At 39.6% G+C, this 26948-nt stretch overlaps 1 protein-coding gene across 1 annotated transcript in view; it reads left to right on the plus strand.

The window, feature by feature from the left end:
• The first annotated feature begins 4128 nt into the window (after positions 1-4128).
• acsf2 (acyl-CoA synthetase family member 2) overlaps positions 4129-26948 on the plus strand; it is a 54414-nt gene continuing 31594 nt past the window's right edge. The window contains exons 1-10 of the mRNA XM_088599342.1: positions 4129-4505; positions 9923-10118; positions 16076-16204; positions 17212-17265; positions 17445-17563; positions 19277-19439; positions 20532-20627; positions 20984-21132; positions 22692-22783; positions 25215-25291. Of these exons, the coding sequence (XP_088455468.1) occupies positions 4384-4505; positions 9923-10118; positions 16076-16204; positions 17212-17265; positions 17445-17563; positions 19277-19439; positions 20532-20627; positions 20984-21132; positions 22692-22783; positions 25215-25291 (1197 nt within the window). The 5' untranslated portion in view covers positions 4129-4383. The remainder of the gene's footprint in view (positions 4506-9922; positions 10119-16075; positions 16205-17211; positions 17266-17444; positions 17564-19276; positions 19440-20531; positions 20628-20983; positions 21133-22691; positions 22784-25214; positions 25292-26948) is intronic.

Below are 26948 nucleotides of genomic sequence, written 5' to 3' on the forward strand. Positions count from 1 at the left end.
CATGATTGGTAAGGGCAAATTGGAAATTTGGCCAGGTTACACCCCTACTCTTTTCAAGAAGCACCCTGGGATTTTTTTAATGACCACAGAGAGTCAGGACCTCGGTTTTACGTCTCATCCGAAGGATGGCGCCTGTTTACAGTATAGTGTCCCCATCACTATACTGGGGCATTAGGACCCACATGGACCACAGGGTGAGCACCCCCTGCTGGCCCCACTAACACCTCTTCCAGCAGCAACCTTAGTTTTTTCCCAGGAGGTCTCCCATCCAGGTACTGACCAGGCTCACACCTGCTTAGCTTCAGTGGGTTGCCAGTTGTGAGTTGCAGGGTGATATGGCTGCTGGCTATGATATGGAAGATATGGAAGACTTATTCCCAGGCCAGATCATCTCAAAGACTTTACGTAAAGACTCAAAACACATTAACTAATTTCTTCAAAACAGTTCTTAAAATAGGCTTGTTTTTTTTTTAAAAAAGATTAATTCTGTTCATAGTTCAAATCAAAACATGTAGCAATATAGGCGTAAACTTTTTGACTGTTTTGCTTTCCTCGTGGGACTTATTAGTGCTGAGAAGGAATAACGTTCTTGAGTGTGTTTATCCATGTTCCACCTGTCTTCTGTTAGTTGTATCACAGACATGGTTCAAGTAAAGAAAAGTTAACTTTACAAAGTCAGGTGGTCATTATTGTGGAAGTAGCCCTACTTGAAACAAGTGAAAGAATCAGGCTGTGCAGACCAAACACCTAACTTTGAACTCACAGAAGCTTAGTACACTAACAATAATGAGAAAAAAAAGTTACTACCAGGGAGCAAATGATAAACAATGAGGTAGGGAACATGTTGTCCTTGACTGGGTTTCTGAGATATAATAATGCTCAGTGGGAAATTGTTATCATGAATAAATTTGAATAAAATGAATAGCTTTTGAAAGGGTATTTTATAGCTAGATCTGCTTTTGAATTTCGAGAACCATTTGTGTGACAGTGGACTCTGTCACTGTGTGATCTCCAGCTCTGTAGGGAGAATAAAGCTGACTCTGTTGAACTCCCTATCTCAAGTATGATTCCTTATTTGGGTTCTAACACAAGTATGACGTTAACACTAGGTACTTTCTCATTGCCAAAGACTTCGTTCTGTATTGAAAGGAATTTTTCATGCAATTGTTTTCCTATTCGCCAACAACAAAACAACACCTATTCAATATAATAGGTTTGGGGCTATAACTTTTCATTATAACATAAATCTACAATATAGTAACACACGCCTTTATCTCCCTCTTGAAAGATCTCCCAAATGTCTATCCATCCATTTTCTAACCACTTCAGGGTCACAGAGGGAGGTGGTGCCTGTCTCAGCAAGCATCAGGCAGTAAGCAGGGTACACCATAGATGGGACAGCAGTACATTGCAGGGCTGGCTGACACACACCAGGGCTACCTTTCTCAGAAACCAATTAAATGTATGTCTTCAGACTGTAGAAGGAAACAGAGCACCCAGAGGAAATCTACACAAGGAAAGCATACAAACCCCACACAGATAGCACCCCTGTCTGTAATTGATCCCAGGGTCCCCATACTGTGAGGCTGCAATGCTAACCATTGTGCCACCATGCCACCCCTGTGAAATGTGACTTTGAGAAAATATTTCAGCTGTATCGTTCAGGGTTTAGCTTTGTCGGTACAGTACTAAGAAGAAGAAAAAAAAACTGCCCAAGTGAGTTTGGCACACTTTGTAACTTTTGTGAGTGTAAATTGTATGCAAATAGATCTTAGATCTTGGGGGTTCAGTGCAGAAGATAGTTGGAGGGGAGAATAGCTGATGCGGGTTTGAGCAAAATTCAGAAACTTTTCAGCTAACTACTTTAAAAAGAGATTGCGGTTTAGTGTACCAGCTAAGTCTGTTGATTCAGAATTAAACACAAACGTGTTGTGGGTTCAAGTCACCACTGCCACCACTTAATGGATTTACAGTAGCATTCCACAGGCCCGAAACAACATCTCTAGTACCACAATACTGAACACCGGAACCCTCCAGGGGTTCAATAAAGTTTACGCCTATATTGCCCACTCCTGTTCATGCTGATGAAACATGACTGCACTGCTAAGCACAGTGCAAATGACATCATCAAGTTTGCTGATGATTAATAACAACGATGAGGCACCGTACAGAGAGGAGGTGGAGCAACTAGCAGACTGGTGCTTAAACAACAATCTGTCTCTGAATGTTGAGAAGACAAAGAGATGATAAGTGACTTCGGAAGGGCCCACAATGATAGCTCCCCACTGCACATCAACGGCTCCCCTGTGGAGATAGAAGTACTAAGTTTCTTGGTGTGCATATCACAGATGACCTCACTTGGACCATCAACACCACCTCCCTAGCACAACGTCTCCACTTCCTCCACAAAAAAGCACAATGTCTCCACTTCCTGCGGAGACTGAGAAGGGCAAACCTTCCAACCCCATACTGTCCACATTCTATAGAGGTACCATCGAGAGCATCTTGACAAACTGCATCATCGTTTGGTTTGGGAATTGTAAGGTCTCAGACTGCAAGTCCCTGCAATTAATTGTCAGTACAGCAGGAAACATCATTGGAGCCTCCCTTCCGTCCATTCAGGACATCTACCACAAATTCTGCACACACAAAGCCTCCAGTATTGTGGACGATCCCTCCCACCCCTCCTGCACTCTTTGCCCTCCTACCATCTGGTAAAAGGTATCGCAGTATACGGGCCAGCTCCAAAAGACTCCGTAACAGTATTTTTCCACAGGCTGTCAGGTTCCTCAACACCTTAGTACTGTACCTACTGCACCTACTCCAAATCTGGAAACCTAGTTCTTTTTTTGCCTAATGTCAGGCATACTGTCTGATTTGTTCTTTGCAGATCATGTAAAGTAAATTGCACTAGGCACATTGCACTTTATGTACCCTGTACCCTGTCAGAAATGTCTGTCTACATTGTCTATAGCATTGTCTTGTCAGTGTTTTGTCTGTATTCGCACCGTAGACCTGGAGAACGATATCTTATTTCTCTGTATACTTGTATATGGCTGGATTGACCAATAAAATTGAATTTGAACTTGAACTTGAAATGCTCCAGTCCACCCAGTTGGCTAAATCGTAACCAGCATGGCTTGAGGTCATGTGCGCTCACTTCACACCTAGAAACCAGGCTAAGCTCTTGTCCCGAGAAGCTTTTTTTGTACTATTCAATGGAATTACCAATGGAATTTGCATTAAAAATATGCAGTATGAAGCTGAACTAATGAAATTAAATTTGTAGCCTACTAATTTAATTTAAACTGTAAAAATTGTGAAATTTAAATACCCAAATACAGGAACGCTATTGAAAAGATAGCTCGCTTCAGGAACGCCACTATAGTACTTAAAACAATTTAATTCCCCCAGTTTTGCGGAACGCACCACAAAACCGCAAATCAGGCACTGAAGCCCAGCGGTCGTGTTTTCACTCATTTTCCAGTTTAAAGGTATGCAAAGTTTGATTAAGCATAGTTCAAAAGGTTGGAGTAAACATGAATAAAAACTTACAGGGACCAAGAAAAGACTGACCCTGAACCATGGAAAGTAGTCTGACATCTGTATTTAATATCATTATGAACACAACTTTACACATAACCGACCTATACAGTCTGCCCTCTACACATTATGAAAACGTCTTATCCTATGGATGAGAATACACTAAAATGTTTTCCTTTTTGTTATACTTTGCGGTGAGCTTTCACTCTGGCCCCTCTCGGAGGATCGAGAAGGAACGATATCAAATGTCTTTATGGACACTGCACTAATGTTTTTTTCTGTTGCGCCCTCCCGCTAATGTCAATACTAGGAATCCAAGATCTTGTTAAGGGATCATGTGAAATACCCATCTTAAACGAAAGCGCGAACTCGAAATACTCTGGGAAGTAAAGAATGCTAACAAGACAAAACGAACTATATAAAAACAAACTGTCTTGATCGTTCCCTAGTGTGTTCTTGCAGTTGGAATTTATTTGGTTATACATATACACGAATACCCCTGTGTAAGCAAATATCTGTGGAATGTGTTTTCGTTTTAATACCTTCAGAAAGTTAGTTGGATCCCTTGAACAAACTTATATTTTATCTCCTGTTACTTCACACTGACTCAGTGCAACTTCAGGCTTTGCTCACCTAAGAAGCAGAACGTGCTGTCAGTTTTCTTAAGTATTTCTTCAGATCATTCAAAGAGGAAGGTTTGACAGCACCCCCTTTTCTTATGATTTTCAAGACACTTCTCTGATAGCGCATTTTTCTTTGGGAGCGTTCCGGGCTGCACTGGATAGTTCTAGACAAGAGTAAAGTCAGCGCTGAAGTTGAACGTAAACTGTTTATTCTACGATGACAGCCAGAATTGTTTCACAATTATTTAAGTACGGCGAACATTTTACCACACAAGCATATCACAGAATTTTGTGCACAAAAAAAGTCCTGAACACAAATCTCCAGACTTCTTGGTCTAGGTGAGTCCATGCATTCCTTATTAAGTTTCTCAGTGTTTATAATATTTATGAAAAAATCGCTATATCATTGGTTTCAGGGGATGATGTAATGTAGTGGTTTTTTTTTTTGCCTTAGCTGATTCTGTCATGGAACGTGCAGCATGAAATACATTTGAAAGGCATTTGTAATGACTTCAATCCTTGCTTTTGTTGACATGGTGGTGTATTTTTTCCAAAAAGTGACTATTGACTGTTCTGTAAATCGCGTTCAAAAGGCAGCGTTCCCCCTTATCTTTGTAACATTTACCTAGAATGGGGTGTGAGGCGAATGTAGCAGAAATATCCATTCTTCAGGCATTATACAGTATGTAAATCTAGAGTTGTAGTCATTTCTTTTCCTTAACGGAAATTTAAAAGCGTGAACCATTTTAGAAACAGTGTATGTAAGACTAACAGTACCTCTGTTAGCGATACCTTCTGTATAAGCAATTCCATTAATGTTGAATTTCTATAGGTCTTTCACCGACACCCATTAGACAACATATCTAAATTCAGTTCAAATTAATTCTTAAAGTTACAGTGGGTGTATAAAATATTGACCCCCTCCTAGACTTCTACTACATTTTGCTGTTACAACCTCCAATTACAACATTATTTAACATGATTTTCATGATCTTAGAAAAACATTTTGATGGGGGACATTATTTGTATGGTAAAAAAAAAACTCAGCTTGTACAATAATTCATCCTAACCACCACCAAGGGACCTCAGGTATTATATATTTAGTTACCCCCTCCCTTTTGCAACAATTACAACATCCCAGACTTCTGCCTGTTGCCAGCTTTTCACATCGTGCAGGTTTAATTTTTACCCCCACTTCCTTGCAAAATCACTACAGCAGTTCCAGGTTTCTGGGGGGTTCGGGTGTGTTTACTTACTGCCACACATTTTCTATGAAAAATAAGTCTGGGCTTTGACAGAGACACTCAAGAACTTTCACTTTTTGTTTGAAGCTACACAAGGGTTGCTTTGGCTTTGTGTTTAAGGTCCTTATCCTGTTGAATTGAATGAATCTCCGCATCCCAGTTTCAGATCTTTTGCAGACTGTTCTGTGTGTTGCTAAGGAGCAGCCTACCAATCCCCATCAATGAAAAGCAACCCTACAACATTATGCTGGCACCTCCAGCCTTCATTGGAGGGGGGCAATAGTGTTTTGTGAGTGATGACCATTGACAATAAGCCAATTTTTGGCTCCGACCACTTGCTTCCTCCTTGCCACTCTACCATGCTGCCCAGATTTGTGTCGTCAATTATGTAGGTCTTTGAGGGTTGTTTTCAGCCTCTTGACTGCTTCACTGACGAATGTCCTTCTCACCTGGCTGCTGAGTTTTGGAGGACAACTTGGTCATTGAAGATCCAGAGCAATTTGTGTCCTCCACTACCTGCTAATTAATTTAACAGTGCACTGTGGGATACTCAGTACCTTTGAAACCTTTTTATATCCCCTGCCTAGCTTGTTCTTGTCTGCATTCCTGTTTCTTAATTGCAAAAGTTCTCTCTCTGTCTTTTAAACATTTTGATTTTTTAGAGGCTGTTGTATGCATTAAAAGGGAAGAATATGTAACAAAAATATGTAAGTCTATTGAATTTTCCAGCTGTAACAAAAAAAGTGGCAAAATGCAACGAGGGTTTATACTGTACTTTCTACACCTGCTGTAAATATGAATTTGTTAGCTGGGTGCCTGACCCTCAAACATGTACATCAAGAGACTATCAGCTTCAAAGATGAACTGTCTGAAATCTTTTTAAACAACTTCAGTTCTGGATGGAACTGAAGCACAATACACTTAGTAAAAAACATTGTGCTTGAGCATGGTGCTCCTTCTGTAGCACGGCCATTGATGCAGTGCTGTTGGGTCAGAGTTCATTTTTTTTTCTGACTGTCTCATGAGCAAGTGCAAAGCAGATCAACAGCTGACCACATAAAATGGCGTTTGTCCTTTGCATTCATGTATGAAATGTGTGTAGCCTCTGTATGAAATACCGTAACCTACAGTCCATCTGAGCAGCTGATGTTCCTGGGCATGTTTCTACAAGCAGGCAGTCACCTGGTGCAGTTATACAAAGTATGCACGTGAGGGTCAGTTCTGAAGGAGGTCTGAGTGTGCTGATATCACTTATGATGCTGTAGTACCAATGCAATGATAGTGTAATTTAGTGAAAAAAGCATGATGGAGCCACTGCTGTGGTGTATGCAGTAATCCCTATTTTCCCAGATGTTAATTGTGTTGTCACTAGAACGATAACCACCAAATCTGGAGTCAGAGTCGTGTAATGGCCTTCATTTTTAAGTTGAGTCCCAGTTCAGGTAGAGGGCCTCTGGTCACCTATCTATCTACCCCTCTGATTTGTGAGACCTATTTGAGTTGGAGATCAGACCAGATCTAATAAATGTGTCTGGATAGGATCTGTGACTGTCAAGAAATACTGCTCTCTTGTACTTTGTCTAGGGGAGTGTTATACAAAGTCGCATGTCTGACTGGCGGGAGCTGTCACGTCCTCCCTCGTGTACCTCATGCTTTCCTAGCTCTCATTGGGCTAGATCAAGTCTGTGCATGGTGTGGGTTGTAGTTGATGATGTGCAACAGTCACACAAGGGTTCTACATCTTAATGTGCTCTCAGGGAAGTTGACCCTAGTCCCCACTGTCCTTACATTGGCAGAAGTTCTAACTCTGTCTCTAGAGGTCAGGCTGTATTCTGGTGTTCCCTTATCTTCTGTCTGTCTGAGAACAGTCACTTACCCTCAGCGGGATGTCAATACTGATACTGGTTGCAGAGCAAGATTCTCCCTGACTTGCAGCCCTTTTGAGTATGAGGAGCACCTACAGTACATTCATAAATTTGAACTTTTTCATAATTGTTCTAAGTTCTCAAAAATTCTTGAAAAACGATCTGCTGTGTTTGCCACATGTATTCACTGCACTCTTCATTGTTTTTATTAATGTTTTTATGGTAATATAAAAGTATTAAATATACACTTTGAGTGTTTTGTTTGTTTAATCCATTTATAGAATTTTATTATGATAATAGTCCACGACACTGTACAAAGTGGTTTGTGGTTTTCTCCAGGCACAGTGTTCTGCACTAGGACTGGACAATTACAAGACAGACCTACAATAATCTCCCTTACAATGTTTTGCCTGTACTTTTGTTTTAAGATCTACACTACATACTGTATCACAGCATTGTGAACTGTAACTGTAACTGTAACACAACCGAACTGTAACTGTTAAACTTAAAACCCTAAACTTTGTACCTTCGTACTAAAGGAGCTACAGTTAAAGCTGTAGCTACATCATTCCTGTTAGTGCACAAGCTACAATAAGACTTGTAATTTTGTATTTGTGCCTATACTGAGGTTTGTATCTGAACTACAGTTGGAAGCACAATTGTATTTGATTGCTTTGCTGTGGCACATAACAGGAAACTATTTATCTTTATGTTTCATCTGTTAGTTAGGAACTAGGTGTTGATTTGATTAAAGATTAAATACAGTACATTTTGTTTTCCATATGTGAAATATGTGAATTTTAGAGCATAGATTATGACACCTGATAACCTGATAGGAAACCTGATAATCTACATTTTATTCATCTGTTTGTCTTTAGCACTGCTAAGTGTCTCTTTTTGTATTCTAACAAACATTTTTGTCAACAGCACACAACTGGGAAAGAAGTACTAGCAATGTATGCTGAAGCATAGCAGTGTGGAGTAAAGGTTAGCGTTTTGGGCTTGTAATCAGTAGGTTATGAGTTCAAATCCAGTGTGAGACACTGTTGTGGTAACCTTGATCAAGTGGTAACTTCCTACATGTTGTTCTGGGATGATACCAGCTGGAGCAATGATCAAACATGCAAGTTAATCTGTATGAAGATATCACCTAAATAACTTAGTAAAGACGTTTCTGCTGTGTTTTGGCAATGCACTGTACAAATGGCTCATTGGTTTTGTCCAGTGCACAGTCTTGTAACTTGTTAAGTGTGGTGCTGAGGCTCTGTGGCTCAGGATCTGCGCCTGTGGCTGGAAGGTTGCCGGTTCGTATCCTGCAGCCTGCAAAGAAATCCTACTCCATGGGGCCCCTGAGTAAGGCCCTTAACCCCAACTGCTCCAGGAGCGCTGTATAAATGGCTGACCCTGCGCTCTGACCCCAAGGTTCTCTCTCTGTCTGTGTCTCTCATTGAGAGCAAGTTGGGGTATGTGAAAAGACAAATTCCTAATACAAGAAATTGTATACAGTATGGCCAATAAAGTGATCTTAAAAAGAATCTTAATGTATTTGTGAGTCCTGAGCAATAGCTACAGTGAACCTCCTCATCTGTCATATTTTGCTATAGCTACTGTGTAAATCACAGCATTGTGATCCATTATCTATGTGGTTAAACTTTGCACTCCGCAGAAGAAGTTATAGTAAACCAGACGTAATTTAGTTAAATGTTATCACAGCAGATACAACAAAGGACGCCCTTTAAGTACAGGATTAAATGCAGGTCAGCCAGTGAATGTGTATTTGTACCAATAAAGACATGTATATAAGATCTACAGCTCAAAGAACAACCCAAAGGATTCATTAAATGCGGTTTGCAAGTATAAAGGAATAAAACCTACATGTAAAAAAGAATATTGATAATAGAGTTAATAATACAGGCCAAAACGTAGGCAGACATATGTTTATTAGCAATAAATAACACAACTATTTAATACAGACTGATTAAATTATGCACAGATAGGTACAATGTGTTCCAGAGATCTGCCTTCTTTAGACTGAGAAAATAGACAATTCTACTTCCCTTGTAATTTTAAAAAATACCACAATGGCTGACACCACTGTATACTTGAATATTTACTGTTGTGCTCCTTGATAATTTGTGAGATAAAGGAATTCTTCATTTTAATAAACAGTCCATTTAATACAGGTGTTCCCAGCTGCATTCCTGTTGGTTTTCTGGATCTCATTAGATTAGCAGCACCTGGGCTGGGAGAGTCAGTTAAACTATCCCTATTTAATCAAATAATTTTATTAGACTATTATGAGTTGTACTAAAGTGAGTCTTTTGAGAGCGCTGCTCTCAAAATTGCTGGATGAAATGTAACTTTTGCTCAAGCAATCAGTAGTTTCTTCTCTTGTATTCCTTTAATGCAGAAATGTATGTTTATTGTCTATAGTAAGATTATACCATTGAATCCTTGACACCGTGAGTTTTTACTGTACTGGAGACATCAATGGATGACGTAACCTGAACGATCTCATTTTATGATGCCTGTCAGAGTTTCATAAAGCCTCCTGCATAATATGTAGCCAATATGGTAATTCCACGGCAATAAAAACTTGACTGATGCCATAAAAAATGACAGAGTATCTACATTCTCATTTCTACAGGGCTCTCCATGTAGATGCTGTGCCAAGCACACCTACACTCACTACAAGCTATGTGCACGGCACCTCAGAGGTCTCCCTGCTCAACAGCACCCTGGGACAGTGCCTAGATCAGACTGCAGAGCGATGTCCTGACCGAGAGGCTGTGGTCTTCCCACGCGATGGCATCCGAAAGACATTTGCACAATTCAAACAGGACGTGAGTATGTTTGTTGGCTGTTGTTTTTAGGATAATCCTAGCCCTGCACTTGTGGGTAAAATAAATGAGAAGGTGCATACACGTTGTGTCTAAGGTTAGTGTGGGATAGCTTACAAGATTTTAGCTCCCCCTGTGCACAAGCAGTTTCTAAATCCCTTAGCGGTGGTACACAAGTCCTTTCTGTTTAAATAACCTCTGCCGCACTCACAACAATTTTCAAATTTGTAAAATTTTGCATTGCTATGTCTTCATAAGAATGTTCACGTTATTTTCCATTGAATGTGTCTGTTATAATGTAGTGAGTATAAAAAAATATCATTTGTTGCAACTAATTCACAGTTTTTTAGACAAAAATTACATTATTTTATGTAACAGGTCTGCTGGCATTTTAATTTAGTGAATTTCAATATTCAAATTTCTTACTAGGAAGGTAATTCAGGACTTATGCAATGTCACTCAAATTTAACGTAGTCCATCATGAATGATCACTCAATCAAAATGTCAAAATTATTTTGTTTATTCTAAAGCAATATATATACTTTCTTTTTCTAAAAGTAGGAATGTTTAAATACAGTGATATATTTCATTTGGTGCCCAGTGTGTATAGAATAAATACTGCAAAAATGGGAAAATGCTTGTAATGCTTAAAAATAAAAAACTGCTTTATTTTTAAAGTTAACCGAGTTAACCCTGAAGTAGTGGATTGTTGTGAAACGTTTATGTGTTAAAAGTTGATAACAGGTAAGTAATAGTAGTTCTAACACCAGATTCAGCACAAGCAAGAGATGAGAAGCAAATCGTGAAAAACAATCCCACAGGACATGTAATGGCTTTTGTGACAGCGAAATAAATAGACAATAGCTGAAAATACAAGGGTTTATTACAAGCAAGTAAGCCACGAAACACATAAACACTTACATTGACTAGCCCTAATGCACTCAGAAGTGGATACATCTTTCTCCAGAAAGCAACACTGTTTATAACCTTTACAGGTAAACCCATACTCTAAATTGATGCTGAAGGAAAGCTATCCATCGGTCCCTATACAAGAAAAAAACCCATCCTAAATTAACTGACAGACTTTGCTTGCCAGATTAAATAGTTTCACAAATATTAAAAATACACACCCTAGCCTTGATGTGAATCCCAACCCTTCAGTTTTCGGTTGTAGATGAGGAAACCAGGTGGTGATGATTATCTGTAGTGTCAGATCGTGATACTTCATTTTCAGATCTGATCTAACTCCTGAGCTGTGAAAACAGTTTTGACATCTTATCACCTTGTAATGTACTCCTTGTGTATTGACAATACCTACTCATGAGCGGAACATTCATTCTTAGAACATGTTAAACTTATTATCAGATGAGGAAATTTTGAGATAAACACACTGTACATGGTGTAAAAGCAGCACGTGTACACAAAAGCATATTAGATGATTGGCACAATAATACTGTGATAATTATAAACTTTATTTTTATGTAGCACCTAGGAGATAGTAGATGGGGGTAAGAATACAGTAGGAAAGCCAAGGGGCACACAGAATCAGTTAAATAAAAGCCCTTCTAAAAAGGAGGTTTTGAGTCTAGATTTTAAAGAGTTTAGGGAAGGTGATTCTCTGATTGCTTTAGGGACAGAATTCCAGAGTTTTGGGGTGTAACACGAAAATGGCAGGTTGACCAGTGAAGAGTGAGGATGGGCTTGAGGAACACACAGGAGACCAGAATTTGATGAGAGAAGGTTGCGAGATGGGGAGTAGGACGATAGCACTCAGACAGGTAATGAGGTGCTAAGCCATGCACAGCCTTGTAGATTACTAGTAATGTGATCACTTGTACTAGACCTGGGAGGATTCTGGCTGCCAAATTCTGGCAGTTTGTTCAATGTGGATTTAGATATTACAGTGAGTAGGGTGTTAAAGTAGTCAATATGAGAAAAAGCTAAAGTGTTAACTATCTTTTCAGCAACAGTAAGCAACGACATAGGATGTAGTCTGGCAATATTTCTAAGATTGGAAGAATTATGTTTTGAGAGTATGTTACACATGTGGGTCAAACGTCAAACCAGGATCGAATATCACTCCCAAGTTCTTCAATTTTGACTGAAACTCAGTACAGTACCATTCACAGATAGGGTTACTGCACTGATTTAACAAAACTGAAGGGGCATTCCAAGAAGCATGACTTCAGACTTGTCGCAGTTTAGATGAAGGAACTTTTGAGTCATCCGTGACATCCATGTCATCCATGCAATTAGAGAGAAAAAATTGCCCACATTATTGTGAGGTTTGGTATGGATGTAGATTTGAGTATCATCAGCATAGAAATGATCATTTAAACCATGTGATGTTAATAACCTACCAAGTGGGAATGTGTACTGTAAATGCTGAAAAGAAGGGGGGCCAGTTTGAGCCCTGAGGAACACCAAACTTAACAATTCCAATTTCAGAGCTAAAGCTACCAAGAGAGAAAGAGACGACTATCAGTGAGGTAAGACTTGAACCATTTAAGACCAGCGTCAATAACTCCAAACACTCAAAACGAGAAAGTAAGATGATGTGGTTAACAGTGTCAAAAGCAGCACTGAGGTCAAGAAAAATAAGGATAGAAACAGATTCAGAATCGGAAGCCAGAAGAAGATTGTTAGTGACTTTAACCAGGACGGTTTCTGTGCTGTGAAGTTGTCAGAAACCCTTGAAAGAGGTTACTTGCACAGATATGGTTATTTACGTGAATTGTAAATGAATTGTAATAGCATGTTTTAAGATTTTAGCAAGACAGGATAAGTAGGAAATTGGGCAAAATTGTGTAGGTTGTCCAGACCTATTCATTTTTTTTGGCACAGGGATGACAGCAGCAATTTTAAAGGCTGTTGGTAGCTCACCAGTGCTCAAGGACTGATTTATTATATTAAGGACAATGGGACAGAGAGTACTGACACAGAATTGAAACGAATCAGTGGGAATGGGTTCTAAAAGGTAGGTGGTGGGTTTCATATGCAAACCAATTTACTGAGGCATGCAGAGTCAAGTAGAGTGAAACTAAAGAGAAGGAAAACAGTTAAGATAGTCACACAGGGAGGAGGAGGTAACATGCATTGTGGAGAGTCCATGATGTGGTCAATGCAGTATGTGGTCAATCTTGGACCTAAAAAACTAAGAATGTGTTGCAAAGTTAGGATGAGGCAGGTAATGTGGTGGGGCAGCAAACTGTTTATGGTGGAGAATAGGTGTCTAGGGTGTTATAGTTGTTCTCACACATGTGGGAGAAGTAGCTGGATCTAGCAGACTATTGCATCTTGGTATTCGGTCAAGTGCTCCCTCCAAATACAAAAATGAACATTTAGGTAAGAAAGATTCCACCTATGTTCAGGTTTACAGGAATCTGCCTTCATAGAAAGAAACTGGTCAGTGGACCATGGGGCAGAGAAAGAAAATGGTTCGAGCTTATGTAGTTGCTAAGTTGTCAAGGGTAGACAAGTGAGAGCTATCAAACAAAAGTATTTTGTCCTCTAGGGAATCAGAGTCAGAAATGCAAGATAAGGAGGACAGAACAGAATTCATTAACTTAGTATGGTTAACTGATCGCCAGCTGCGAAAACGTATAGAACGTGGGGGGGAAGAGTGAAATGGGAAAATCAAGATGGAAGATAATAGCTAACTGTTCAAAGAGGCCTAGTTCAAAATAAGAGAAGAGAGAAACAAAACAGTAATTTGCAATTAATTTGCAAGTAATTACTAAGTCCAGAGTGTGTCCTTTGTTATGTGTTTCACTAAGAACGTACTGGGTTAGATCCAACAGCACTAAAAATTACTTAGCTAAATTGGAAGACTATGAATCAATATGGACATTACTGTCACCAAGAATAAGCATCCCTTAAATTTGAGACATAAAAAAGAAAGTAAATTGGCAAACTCACCTAGAAAGGCATTATGAGGCTAGGGGGCTCTATAGACAGTAACAATAATAGTAGAGTGAGGACCAGAGAAATTTAAAACAAGACACTCAAAAGAAGAGAGCAGATAAGCAGCACTGCTTCACACACTTTATTTAATTTTTTTTCCCCCTTAAAATCTTTTAGGTATTGTCAGTGTGCTTCCTGTAAAAATAAATTGTGATGTCAAAAACAGTCTAGCTAATCAACTCTAAGCATAATAACTGTCTTTTGTTAACAATTCGTTAAGCATACCATTAACTTCCGACAGACTGTAATATCTGTGTATACTGTACCAAAATGGACACCATTTATCATTGTGCTCTGATAGGTTCGACTGCCTGTGTTGCTGTGATAATTTTCCTACCCACACCCTGCCTTCATGGTGAAACACAGCCTCATATGAAATCTGCTCCTGTTCAAGGACTGTTGGCCAATTAATTATAAACTAGTAAGTTTTATTCCAATGACAGTGTAGTTACAGTATAACTGGGGTATTCTGTAGAAACTGAGTGCAATTGTGTTAATGGAATATAAACTTAACCATAAGATTTTTATAATGGGCACCAGACTTATATTATTCTGTTGGTATTTATTCCTTGATGGGTATCATTCTAATGTCAATACAAATTCACAAGTCGAAATGACGTTATTGCTGAAACCAATATGACGGCCCTAACCACTATTTTGTTCTAGAAACCCCAAATTGCCAGTGTCTGAGGAACTACTGCACCAGTTGTCCTGAAACTCAGCAGGGTTTATCACTCGGAAATCTACAACAGAGCTTCAAGTTATTACTTGTGTGGCAAAAAACACCCCACACAGCTAATGCTCTTTTTCAAAAATTGTTCTTGCTCACAAAAGCTTGCTCACATTGTTAAAAGAAGTGGGTAGAGTCTTTCTGGGAAGACTTCAGAATTGCTCCGTTTTCTATGTATGACTTTTACGTGTTTAACATAAAATATTCTTTGAGTTCCTTTAAATTTAAATTTAACTTGCTTTGACTCATGGCAAAATGGTATCCATGGCATGAGGCATTAAGGAAATGTTCTTTTATGTCCACTGCTATTATTTCTCTGTTATACTCTTATGTCTCTGCAATCACGCTACAGGGCTGTAATAACAAATCATACCTGTAAACACATTTTGTAACATAAACCTCTTTTCAGGTCATGAGGCATTGCTTATGTGCCTGATTAAGGCCAACATTTTTCTGTGTGATAAAAAGAAAGATGACTGATCCATCCAATTGCATTGTTTCAAAGAGATACCTGCAGTGACTTAATTATGATAATTAGTATATCATTTTTTGACAGTTTTGTCAATTCATAGTCTTAAATTACCTGTAATAATCACACCCGAAGAAGGCTTCACAGCCGAAACGTTGTGTTTCCTTTCTTCTCACCTACTTGAACTACTTTAGTCTTAAATCATACTGCTCCTAGTCCTGTCATTGAGAGCAGCATGATACCTCCAGACAGTGCTAACACAAACTTGTTGGGGGCTTCAAGCTTTCAAGCTTGAACAGTGACAGGACCCAGAGGGTACGATACCAGAGGCAAGTGTGCGTCATCCTCCTTTCACAATGTTTATGCCCAGTGATTTAATATGTAGCTTGATGTAGCTTGACAAATTTGCTATAAAACCAAAGCAGAGATGTCTGCAAACATTTTAATAAGGTTTCAATGTTAATGCAGGGCTACCTGACAGGCAGCTGCTGAGGGCATTCAGAACTCATCATAAACAACAGACTATGCCTCCTGTTTGGAGTTATAATGCTGGACTTCAGAACTGTACTGAATCTGGTTTTCTGAGTTAATATATCCATGAACAGATGTCTTCAAACCAGGCAGTGTCTTTGGAAATGTTAAAGTGAAAGTATTATTTCTGACTTATTAAGAGTGAGCTCTTCTGAAAATTGGAGTTCACTGTGTGTTACTTGTTTTTGACGACTTGAACCCCATTGTATCAGTTTTAGTCCCAGTAACGCAGAGACAACCTTTGACCCAATGACTCGTGTGTGACAGGTCGACCAGGTGGCAGCTGGGCTCCTAGCTTTTGGACTGAAGAGAGGAGACAGGCTTGGTTTCTGGGGACCTAACAGTTATGAGTGGATACTATTCCAATTTGCAACAGCACAAGCAGGGATCATACTGGTAAGAACATTTCCATGTTCTTTATTAAGGATGTTTGGATATACAGTACTACAAATTGTAATTTCAAGATGAAGAAAGAAAAGAATTTCCTACAGTTCAAAAATCAGAGAAAATAGATCTTGAAAGGCCTCAAATAAAAGATTGGGTAAAAACGGCTTAATTGTTGGATCGATAAAAAATACTAGGTAGAAGTACTTTTTCTATAGAGTATTTGAAAAGCTCTGAGAATAAACCCCCCCCCAAAAGCCCGAACTTTAATTAAGGATTCATTTTAGAAGTCTGAAATAAAAGGGCATGTATAGGGTATGAATATTTTATGCAGGTGTTCACTGAGGTTGAAATTAATAATAATCTGAACATAAAAAGGAGCTAGTCGGAAATATCAGGCCTGCTGCTGAATTTTACTCTTATCAAACATCTAGAAGTTCTTCCATCCGTCCATTTTCTAACCACTTCAAGCTGGAGCTTATCCCAGTAAACAAGGCAGGATACACCCTGAACAGGACACACACTCACACCAGCACTGTTTTTTCCCAGACTAACATGAAAACGTGATATTGAAGTATGTCTCCTTACAGGGACCAGATTACAATAATGATTATTGTGTGGATTTTAATGGGGGCTTCTACAAGCTCAAAGCATGTTACGAAATCTTCTGTAATGATTTACCGCTGTTTTCTATTGCAAGGGAATTGCTGAGTGATTTAAAAAAAGAGAGAGCAGTCAAATAAATAAGTTGGAAGAGAGTAAAATACTTTTTATTTTTATTATTTTTGCCCTAGCCTGATCACATTAAAGTTATTTTCAAGTTATGGATATATGGAACAGGACATGTTATGGAAGCTGGATATCCTGTTGTCTTTCAAGAAAATGCTGGCTGAGATACAATTTAGGCACTAAATACCAAACTGGATAGGTGGGACTATCAAGTTTCTAAGCTTTCTTGCGTAATATTTCTCTGTTCTCTTTGTTGTCGTTGTTGTTAAAAATGTTTTGTTCCTTTATAGGTTTCTGTTAATCCAGCATACCAGCTGCATGAGGTGGAGTTTGCCTTGAGAAAGGTGGGTCTTTTATTTAGTTTTTAATTTTGCTTCTGCAGGAATCTAGGCAGCTGAGAGAATGCTGGTGATTATCTTATTTGGATTACACCTTATTGTTTTTGTAACTGCACTCCTCGATCCCAAGCTTTCAGCCAGTGAGGTTCTCTCACCTGCCTCTCTTCCTTCCCATCTCCCTTCAGGTGCAGTGCCAAGCGGTGGTTTGCCCAACCCAGTTTAAAACCCAGCAGTATTATGAAATGCTGAAGAAGATCTGTCCAGAGCTGGAGAATGCCACTCCTGGCAACCTGAAAAGCAAAAGGTACAGCACACAGGAATTACATCTGAGAGAAGATCTATGTTTAGCTAAGCCAGGCTTCTTGGAGTCGAAGGAGCAATTGATAGAGATCTGAGTATTTAGAAATGCGGTCTGAAAGAACAATTGAGGTGGAAATAACAGAATCAAGATGTGAGGCCACCTTGATGTTGGCTGGTAACCTATTCAACCACCAAAGAGAACTGAAAAAACAAACATGAAGAAAAGACCAATCAGCAGAACAGTCAAACAGTTTATGAAGCCCTGTAGGCTGGATTATTTGATTAGTAGCCACAAAGGGGGTCTGTATTTACAAGCGAATGGAATTCGAATAATTACACAAAGCCTTGCAGGCTGCCCCTGCCCTTTTAAATTGTTAATGGCTGGCTGAAAAAAAGTCAGCCTCTTTATACTTGGGAAAAATGCGTGACAAACCTAAACTAGGAGATAAGGAACAAGCAGAGGTTTATTCCATGCCGAAAGGAAAACAAAAGGGACACATTGTTTTGGCTGTAAAACCTTCTTCCGGTGTGTGAAGCATGCGGACACAAGTACCTACTGAAACGTCTTAAACTCGAAGATGAGTTCTCTACATGTAGAATCTTCCAGTGCAGCATGTAGTCAGGGAACCTAGTGCTAGTGCAGGGGTTCGATTCAGGGAGCCTTCTGTGTGGAGTTTGCATGCACCCCCCAGGATTTCTCCAGTTGCTTTGGTTTCCTTCCACCTCCCTAAGAGACGCTGCTTAGATTAATTGCTGAGGTTTTCTAAATTGTCACTGTAGATTGAATTCCAGTTAGAAGTATTAAAAAATGTGAGTAATAATAATAATAATAATAATAATAATAATTGCTTACACTTATATAGCGCTTTTCTGGACACTCCACTCAAAGCGCTTTACAGGTAATGGGGACTCCCCTCCACCACCACCAATGTGCAGCATCCACCTGGATGATGCGACGGCAGCCATAGTGCGCCAGAACGCTCACCACACATCAGCTATCAGTGGGGAGGAGAGCAGAGTAATGTAGCCAATTCATAGAGGGGGATTATTAGGAGGCCATGATTAGTAAGGGCCAATTGGAAATTTGGCCAGGACACCGGGGTTACACCCCTACTCTTTTCAAGAAGCGCCCTGGGATTTTTAATGACCACAGAGAGTCAGGACCTCGGTTTTACGTCTCATCCGAAGGACGGCGCCTGTTTACAGTATAGTGTCCCTGTCACTATACTGGGGCATTAGGACCCACATGGACCGCAGGGTGAGCGCCCCCCGCTGGCCCCACTAACACCTCTTCCATTGAGTAAAACTCAATGTAAATCTGCAGTATACTGTCAAATGTTTCTGAATGAGTAAAAAACGAGACATAAGACTGTAAATTGCCAGCAATAAAGCTTTAGAGCAAAAAAAAATATGTGGACAACATTTGGGTAGAAAGAACAGAAATACTGGCTCAATGAAATAAGCAAAAAAGGGGCTCAGAAATACACAGAGTAAAAAAAACAGGGTGCATGAGTAAACGATTTCAGTGCACACAATCTTGGGGTTCATTTTTAAACAGCTTCATCGAAAATCAACACGAGCAGCTTTCCAGGGTTCAAGACTATTATATGTATGGAGGATATTTTTAATCTTTTTAAATGACTGAAGCTTAAATACTTGCAGTTTTAGTTTAGCACACAGTCAGGAAAAGCCAAAGTGATTTTTGTGTCCTTAACAGGCTTCCGGATCTTCACACTATCATCCTGTCGGATAACAAGCTGCCTGGAACTTTCAGCATGGTGGATGTGAGGCAGGCAGGCACAAGCACAAACATGCAAGAGCTGCGAGCCCTTCAGAAGAAGCTGTGTTGCGACGACCCCATTAACATCCAGTATACCTCGGTAATGCCATTGCCTTATTGACATATGAGTGTTAAGGCAAGTAGTACCATTGCTTTGATCTGATCATTAATTATATTCAATGAATTGTTACTTCTATACCGTAGGTGATAAGGTTGTCTGTCCTTGGAAGGGTAGGGTTCTCTCGACTAAGACAGGTTTATATTTTAAACTTGGGGGTGTCAGACTTAAGTCTCAAGACTTCAGACTCAAGAGTTAGGTCATGCACTTTTTATACAGATTTACGTGCCATTGATACTTTTTTAATGTCAATAATAGCTCTGCTTACATTTTGAAGAATAAAACATTTATATTAATATTTAATAATATTTAAATTAGTAAACTCGTATGAATGTTTTAACATTTACTATGATCCTTGCCCTGGATGGTATACCAGACCATTGCAGAGCACAGGCAGGCAGTATACAGTACTATACCTGCACCAGGGGCCAATTCTCCCCAGAAACCAAATAACCTACTAGGTTTCCTTTGGAATGCGGGAGAAAACTAGAACTAATGGAGGAAATCCATGAGAACAAGTAAAGAGCATACAACCTCCACACAGACAGCACCCCTGAAATTGAACCCAGGGCACCAGGGCTGCAAAGCAGCCATGCTAACCACTGTGGTGTGCCATGGCCTAAGATCTACAGAGAAAATATGGCCTGTATAATTAAGTATGTGTTTTATTTTTATACTGGCCAAAATGTGAAGACACACCTATTTATGCAATAAATAGGCAGATTTTAATAGTAGTCACTTTTGCAGAACTGATCATACTGATTTCCCATTTCATTTTTTATTCTGTACTGTTTCCTCTCAGATCAAATCATCTGACTAAGCTCTGTCAGAAGAGAACAGAAGAGAAAGGTCTCTTCTGTACTCATTAGACATTGACACTCAGGTTTCTCCAGAATGTTATTTACTGCGGAAAATTGAAAGCAAAGTCCAGCCGAGAGTTTTAATGTCTGTGCCGCCATGGAAACTCAAGAGTGCAGTGCCCTTGTTTTGGAGCTTTCTGCTGCCATCTTAGTGTGTGTTTTCAAATGAATAACTAGCATGTTTTGGTTTAATATAACTTTTTTTTTTCTGCAGGGCACAACAGGGAGCCCGAAAGCTGCGACACTCACACACCACAACATTGTGAACAACGCCAACTTCATTGGCAAACGGATGGGCTATCATTGGAGGGTGAGGAACCTACTACAGCTGCTAGCATTAAAACACCTTATGTAGCACTTCATGACACAGCCGTGTAACGTATCACTGAATTTGTGCTGCGTGCTGTTTACACAGATGTAGCCTAGCAAGAGGTAGTTAAGATCCCAGTAAAGTTTGTCATTTAAGATATAGGGTGTCCAATATTTAGATTTGCATTTAGATTTGTATCTTAAAAAGCAATAATACCTGTAACACAATGCTGCAGAACATGTACTAGAAGAACAAACTGAACATGCTTCAGTCTTTGGGAAGGAAATATTTTGTGAAATTGCAGCAGTGTCTGTGGGCCTGCCCCCTGACCTTGGCACCTCTGTGTCTCTCCCCAGGATGTGCGAGTGTGTCTGCCTGTGCCGCTGTACCACTGCTTCGGCTCAGTGGGCGGCTCAGTGACCACTGCCATCTTCGGCAGCACCCTCGTGTTCCCCTCCTCAGGCTTCGATGGGCAGGCTTGTCTGGAAGCCATCCAGAAAGAGAGGTACAGCCTGTCCGGCCTGCAGCGGAGAGGAAGTGACACAATCTATATCTGTCAGCTGCTAAATAAAAAACCTTTGCCTTTTTTTCCCCTTGTGTCCCTCTTCATATTGAATGTGGGACTGGTATAGTATCCTAAGTGAAAAACTCATTTGCAAACAGGTTTTTAAATAGAATCTCTAATTACTTTGCTCCTGCATGCCAGCTGGAATAGCCACTTGTGTATTTTTTTCAAGTGGGCTGCTGTAGTGAACCCCACAACTGCACATGGGGGCGAATAAATCCTCTGCCCCACGCATCTTTGAGCAATTTGTCGTGTAACACACCTCAGTACCATCTGGAGGAGAGGCACATCCCTCACTGATCACCTCAGGCCTGTTAGCATCCGGGAAGCCTCAGGTGGCACTCTAACACTGAGAGTCGAGAGAGAGAGAGCCCTGGACAACAGTTGCCAAGAGAGCCCGAGAGAGCTCACCCTGCCCTTGCAGGTGCTCAGCCACTGCTTGGGGAATTGTAGTCACAGCTGGCAGGTTACATGATCCAGACCCAACCCCACAGTCTGAGAGCTCAGCCTACACTGCCTTTACTGGTGGAGCCACACAGGAGAACCTGAGAACTTTGGCTGAAGTGTACACTGAACTGCTGTAGCTCCAGGCTGATTTAAAACACCTTCACATGCTAATAATGTGGAGTGAAACTATTTATGGTATTTTTTCACAAACCTGTGAAACATGGTGGAGCTATGTGTTCTTTAGTATACTCCAGTTAGCAGGATCCTTTCCTTTTTTCAGGCTTTGACTATTTCTCCAATGCACGTCTGAAAGTTTGTAAGTGTGCAGATTTTGTCTTTAAGGTGGGCTACTTACAGAGCTCAGAGTTTTTTTAAGTAGATCTTGTCTGAAGTGCTGCACTGCTCTTGTTATGCAACCCTTTCTCAGTTAAAAGTGACAAAAGAGAAAATATGTAAAAAGGAAGTTTATGTGAGAATGTATTGGAATGTATTGGTATGACGGATGTATAGACTGATTGTTTGCTCAGAAAACCTTATCTTGGTTTCACTCCATGTATTCTTTTTGTTTTCCTGTATGCTTCTCAGGCATTTTTGATATATAACCTGGTCAACCGGGGGAGAAGGGCCCTGGTGTTCCTATAGAGTTATTTGGTTGCTCGAGTTGTATAGCCAACTAGTACTATGAAAGCATATTGTGAAGCCTTCCTTAAGGATCCCAGGGAATCTGTTTGGTCAGTGCTGGATAGCTTGTTATAGACACCCACAACCATTTGTGTAAAGACATGTCTACTGTTTTCCGTCAATAATGTGCCTTTTGTAAACTTCTAGCTGTGCTTAGTTTTTTTTAGAATTCTAAATAGAATTCTAAATTCTGTCAATAGTCAATAAAGTTAATGATTTCAAACACTTTAGTTGATTGCATGTAAGGACAGTGACACTAAATAATTCAGATCTAATGTTTTTAGTGAGTTATTTATTTGACTTTATTTTCTTTATCACATAGCAATAAAACTGTAATTTTGCCAGGCTGTGACACTCTCTCTCCCTGCTAGGTGCACTTTTATCTATGGGACCCCGACAATGTTCATCGACATGCTGAAGCAGGCAGAAGCCAACAGCTTTGACTTGTCTTCGCTGGAAGGAGGTGAGGAATGGGAATATGACACAGGGCTCATGTAAAGTAACAGATCGCCATTAGCCATTGGAATTCTAAGAACACCCAGGGGACACAGCGAAAACGTGTTTCATGTACCCATGCACTGAGCCGTGACCAATTGATCTTAGTCATATAGGAATTTACTTCAAACTAAGAGTCTGACCAAATTCAGCCTTCTGATCCAGCCTGGTTATGTACAGTATAGTAAGAATACTCCTAGAACACTTTGTGGAATATAATGATGTCCTTATTTAAGTATTTTTTTCTAAATTTGAAATTTTTCTCATTCATACCTACAAATTGTAGAATCGCCCAATTTCTTCCTGAAATCCGTGCACACTCACCTCCGTCTCCCACGTGTCGGATCATCTGACACGCAGTGTCCTTTAGGAAAATCAGCAGCCACTGCAGGAGCACAGTGTCTCTCACATGATGCCGCTATGAACTTGCAGATAACGGGAGTCTTGGTGGCATGGTGAGCCAAGGACATCCTGGCTTATATATTATATGAGAATATTATTATTATAGATTATAGCTAAGGCTTGAATGGGGGACATCTAGACAACTGAGCCTCCACTGTGGTGTTAGATCTATCATTTACTATATTTTTAAGTGTAAAGTGTGCAGTCATTTTATTTGCAATGAAGAAAACAGTTGATGTTACAAGAAAGGATTGGGTTCTGGTTGGATCCAAGCCCTTGAGTGGTGGGGATGGAAGGTTCTCTGACAAGGTCAGACATGCTAGCATTAGAGAATACGTCCATTATGACCAACAGCTGAAATGTTACAGATATCAGAATCACAGAATCTGGAAGAATCGTAGTAAAACAGTATTAATAATATGAATTTAACAACAGAAAAGGACTTGGTCATAGTACATTTCTCATTATGGAACAAGTAATAGGTTCATTCCATGCTGAAAAAAAGAAGAAAGAGAACACAACGTTTCGGCCATGGAGCCTTCTTCAGGTGTTGACACCTGACACCTGAAGAAGGCTCCACGGCCGAAACGTTGTGTTCTCTTTCTTCTTTTTTTCAGCATGGAATAAACCTATTACTTGTTCCTTTGCAGCCTACGCATGCTGATGCAGCTACCCACCTGAACTACATTTCTCATTATGTTGAGAAGGATAAAATACAGAAAATGAAATCTTCCTCGTGCTGGTTATCCTCCCTCCATACATAACTGTGCTCTGTTACTGATTTTAGTACTTCAGAATTCACAATATTACAGGTTCAGTTGGAGCACCTGTGTTCTTCTTGTGTCAAATAAATATTCTTAATTGTTGCTGATGACCCTCTTGAAATACAGTATAACTGGGGGTTCTTATTTTTGAACCGAGGTTCTAGGCAGTGTCCTGGACACATTGTTCTTCCTGTTTTATGTGGCTTTGATTTGTGAATGAATAAATGATCAGGTTACAAGCTTTAGCAGATAACTCCAGTTTAACTGTCGAGTTCTTGGATATCCACTGCAGTGTCTCTTTCATTTTAAAAAGTTTTTTGTTGGACCTTGAGTGGCTCAAACAGTAAAGGTGTTCATCCAAAGTTAGGTTGAGTTCTGTATTCTAGGCATTTCAGGTTCAAGCCTGCGTCATATCACTAGGGGACAGCAACCAGGAGTTCCGAAGCAGTGACACAGAGCTAGCAAAGTGCCAGGGGTGAGGTCAGCTGGCAAGCAATGCTCTTGGTGAGGGATGCAGCTGGATATGAACATCCAGTATGGGGCTGTTTCCTGACATTTTATAAAAGCCAAGTAGCTCAGAGGTTAGAGGTCAGAGTATTTGTAGCCATTCACCAAAGTGAAAATACACAGTTGGTGATTTCCAATTGGGTAGGTATAACAAAAAATATAAAAGGAAAGAAAAGAAAGGAAGCGAGAAAGGGGTCATACTGGGTTCAATACAGAACGTTGTTGCCCTGAAAGAAAGGCTGAAGTGCACATACAGTATATGAGGACTTTTCACCTTTTGACCTTTTAAATTTGATCTTTTGAAGCTCAAGAGTCCACTAAACTTAGCAGCAACACTTCAGTGATCAAGACTTCAGTTTTTAACCAGTTTCTTGATGCTGATATTCACTCCTTTTTAAACATAACTATCTTGATTTTTTAAATTCTTCTCTCCTCTGGTGGGCAGAAAGGAAACCTCATTGTTCTGCAGTGATACCAAAACAATTTCTAGTTTTGCTGCTGCTATTTGACAAATTCTGCACCGATGTATGTCTGATAATCAAGCCGTAAAACTGGTTAATTGAATTGTCAATTGCATAGAAGTTTGTAAAATTAATAATATGTAATTATTAAAAATGGAGTAAACGTGTTTGATATGCTTTTACAAGATTTGAATGCCAGTAGTTTGTTTCTCAGGATTTGCAGCGATTCCAGCTATATCACATCAATTTCTGTGTTTGGTTGTAGGAGTCATGGCTGGGTCTTTTTGTCCTCCAGAGATTGTAAAAAAATGCATGGCAGTATTCAACATAGAAGATTTATCGGTGAGTACAGATGCTTTGTGAATAGCTTTAAGAGCTACAGTAAGTATTGATATGCAAGGTAGTGAATATCAGTGGTGAATTGACTTGCGTAACAATTCATTTTTTTTACCTCAATCATTTCTGGACTTTTCTTAATTGGATTTTTGGAGCCTAATACTTTTTGCTGTTATTATGATTTCATTCATGTTCAAATGTTCAAAAAATGTTCTAAATAGAAAACTTCAAAAGTAACAAGATGAGCTGGAGGAAAACCCTCTTTACTCCAAAAACTATTATTGGAAGTCACCAAACTTGTCAATATTTAGGAGCACGCAGGCCTTCTATTAAAACATGAAGGACATGTGTTTTACATTACTGTATAAATATTTTCCTGTTTTTTTTAGAACTATTGAGACATTATAAAGCAGTTATTATAAGCATCACAAACAGCTGTGATTTAGGCAGGTAGAAGCACCACTGTCTTGTAGCCTGATCTTGGCTCAGTTATGGGATGGGAAACCTCTAAGAAAATCCAAGTTGCAGCTGTAGGTGGAGTGGGTTGCCAGTAGGTGGCATTGTACACCCTGGATGTGGATTTCTAAACCAGTGCTCCAATCTGGTGACCAGCAATATTGTGCTACAGGAAGAGATGTTCATAAGATGAGATGAGTTTTTCAGCTGAGATGTTTAAAAAAAAGTCCTGACTGCTTGGTCAATGAGAATCCCATGACTCTTTTCAAAAGGGTAGAGGTATTAACTCTGTTGTCCTGGCTAAATTCCACTATGTGATTGTGCAATCTGGTCTACCGAAAGATTTCTCTTAATTCAATCAGTGGCGATTTATCACTTTTCTTGGTGATTTACTGTGTTGTGTGGCTGCTACATGTCATTCAGGTGGTACTTCACTTTTGTAGTGAAATGGGTCCACTCTTATATGTAAAGCAGTGAGACTGGCGAACACATTTAGCCATCCCCCTCGGACCACACCTACACCATCACCATCTACCTCTTTATGATTTCTTATCTATCGCACATCTCCAGTCATTGTTTACACGTCTGTATTGTTTACATTCCAACTGTCTGCATGTTTACTTGCACATTGTCTATTGTTTGTTTGTACATTGTCTTGATGCACTGTTTGCACTTTGTCTTGTTTTTTACACTTGTTTTACAATCGAGAGACTTTCTGTAAGTAAGAATTCCATTGTACCAGTACCAGTTACATATGGCAATAAAGTTCAAGTTCAAGTTCAAGTTAAAGCACATTGATATGCTTGTGGAAAAGTACTACATAAATGCAAGCAATTCTTATTCATTTTAATTAAAACTCTTACAATTACACTTTCTCAAGTATCCTGTTTAATATCCTCTTCTATCATGGGAATTCTTGTTGTTTTGTTGAGCTTTTTGTGGCTCAATCAAAATATCACCCTAAGTAACATCTTGTTCTGGAACCCATTGGATTCTGCAAGCTTTGTGTTACGCTACAAAGGTGGCTGATACTTAAATCGCGCTGTTTGGAAATGATAAATAATATTTCCATAGAGACTATAAATAAAATCCCTAATCCGATTCACAATAAACATCATAGTTATCAAAGCATAAAATCACTTGTCACTTGGTTCAAGACATTCAGAGGGTTACGAGTTTGACCATTGCTTCTGTGCCTTTTTCAAGT

Source organism: Lepisosteus platostomus, chromosome 11 (assembly GCF_059453375.1).
Source record: "Lepisosteus platostomus isolate fLepPlt1 chromosome 11, fLepPlt1.hap1, whole genome shotgun sequence".
NCBI lineage: Eukaryota > Metazoa > Chordata > Actinopteri > Semionotiformes > Lepisosteidae > Lepisosteus > Lepisosteus platostomus.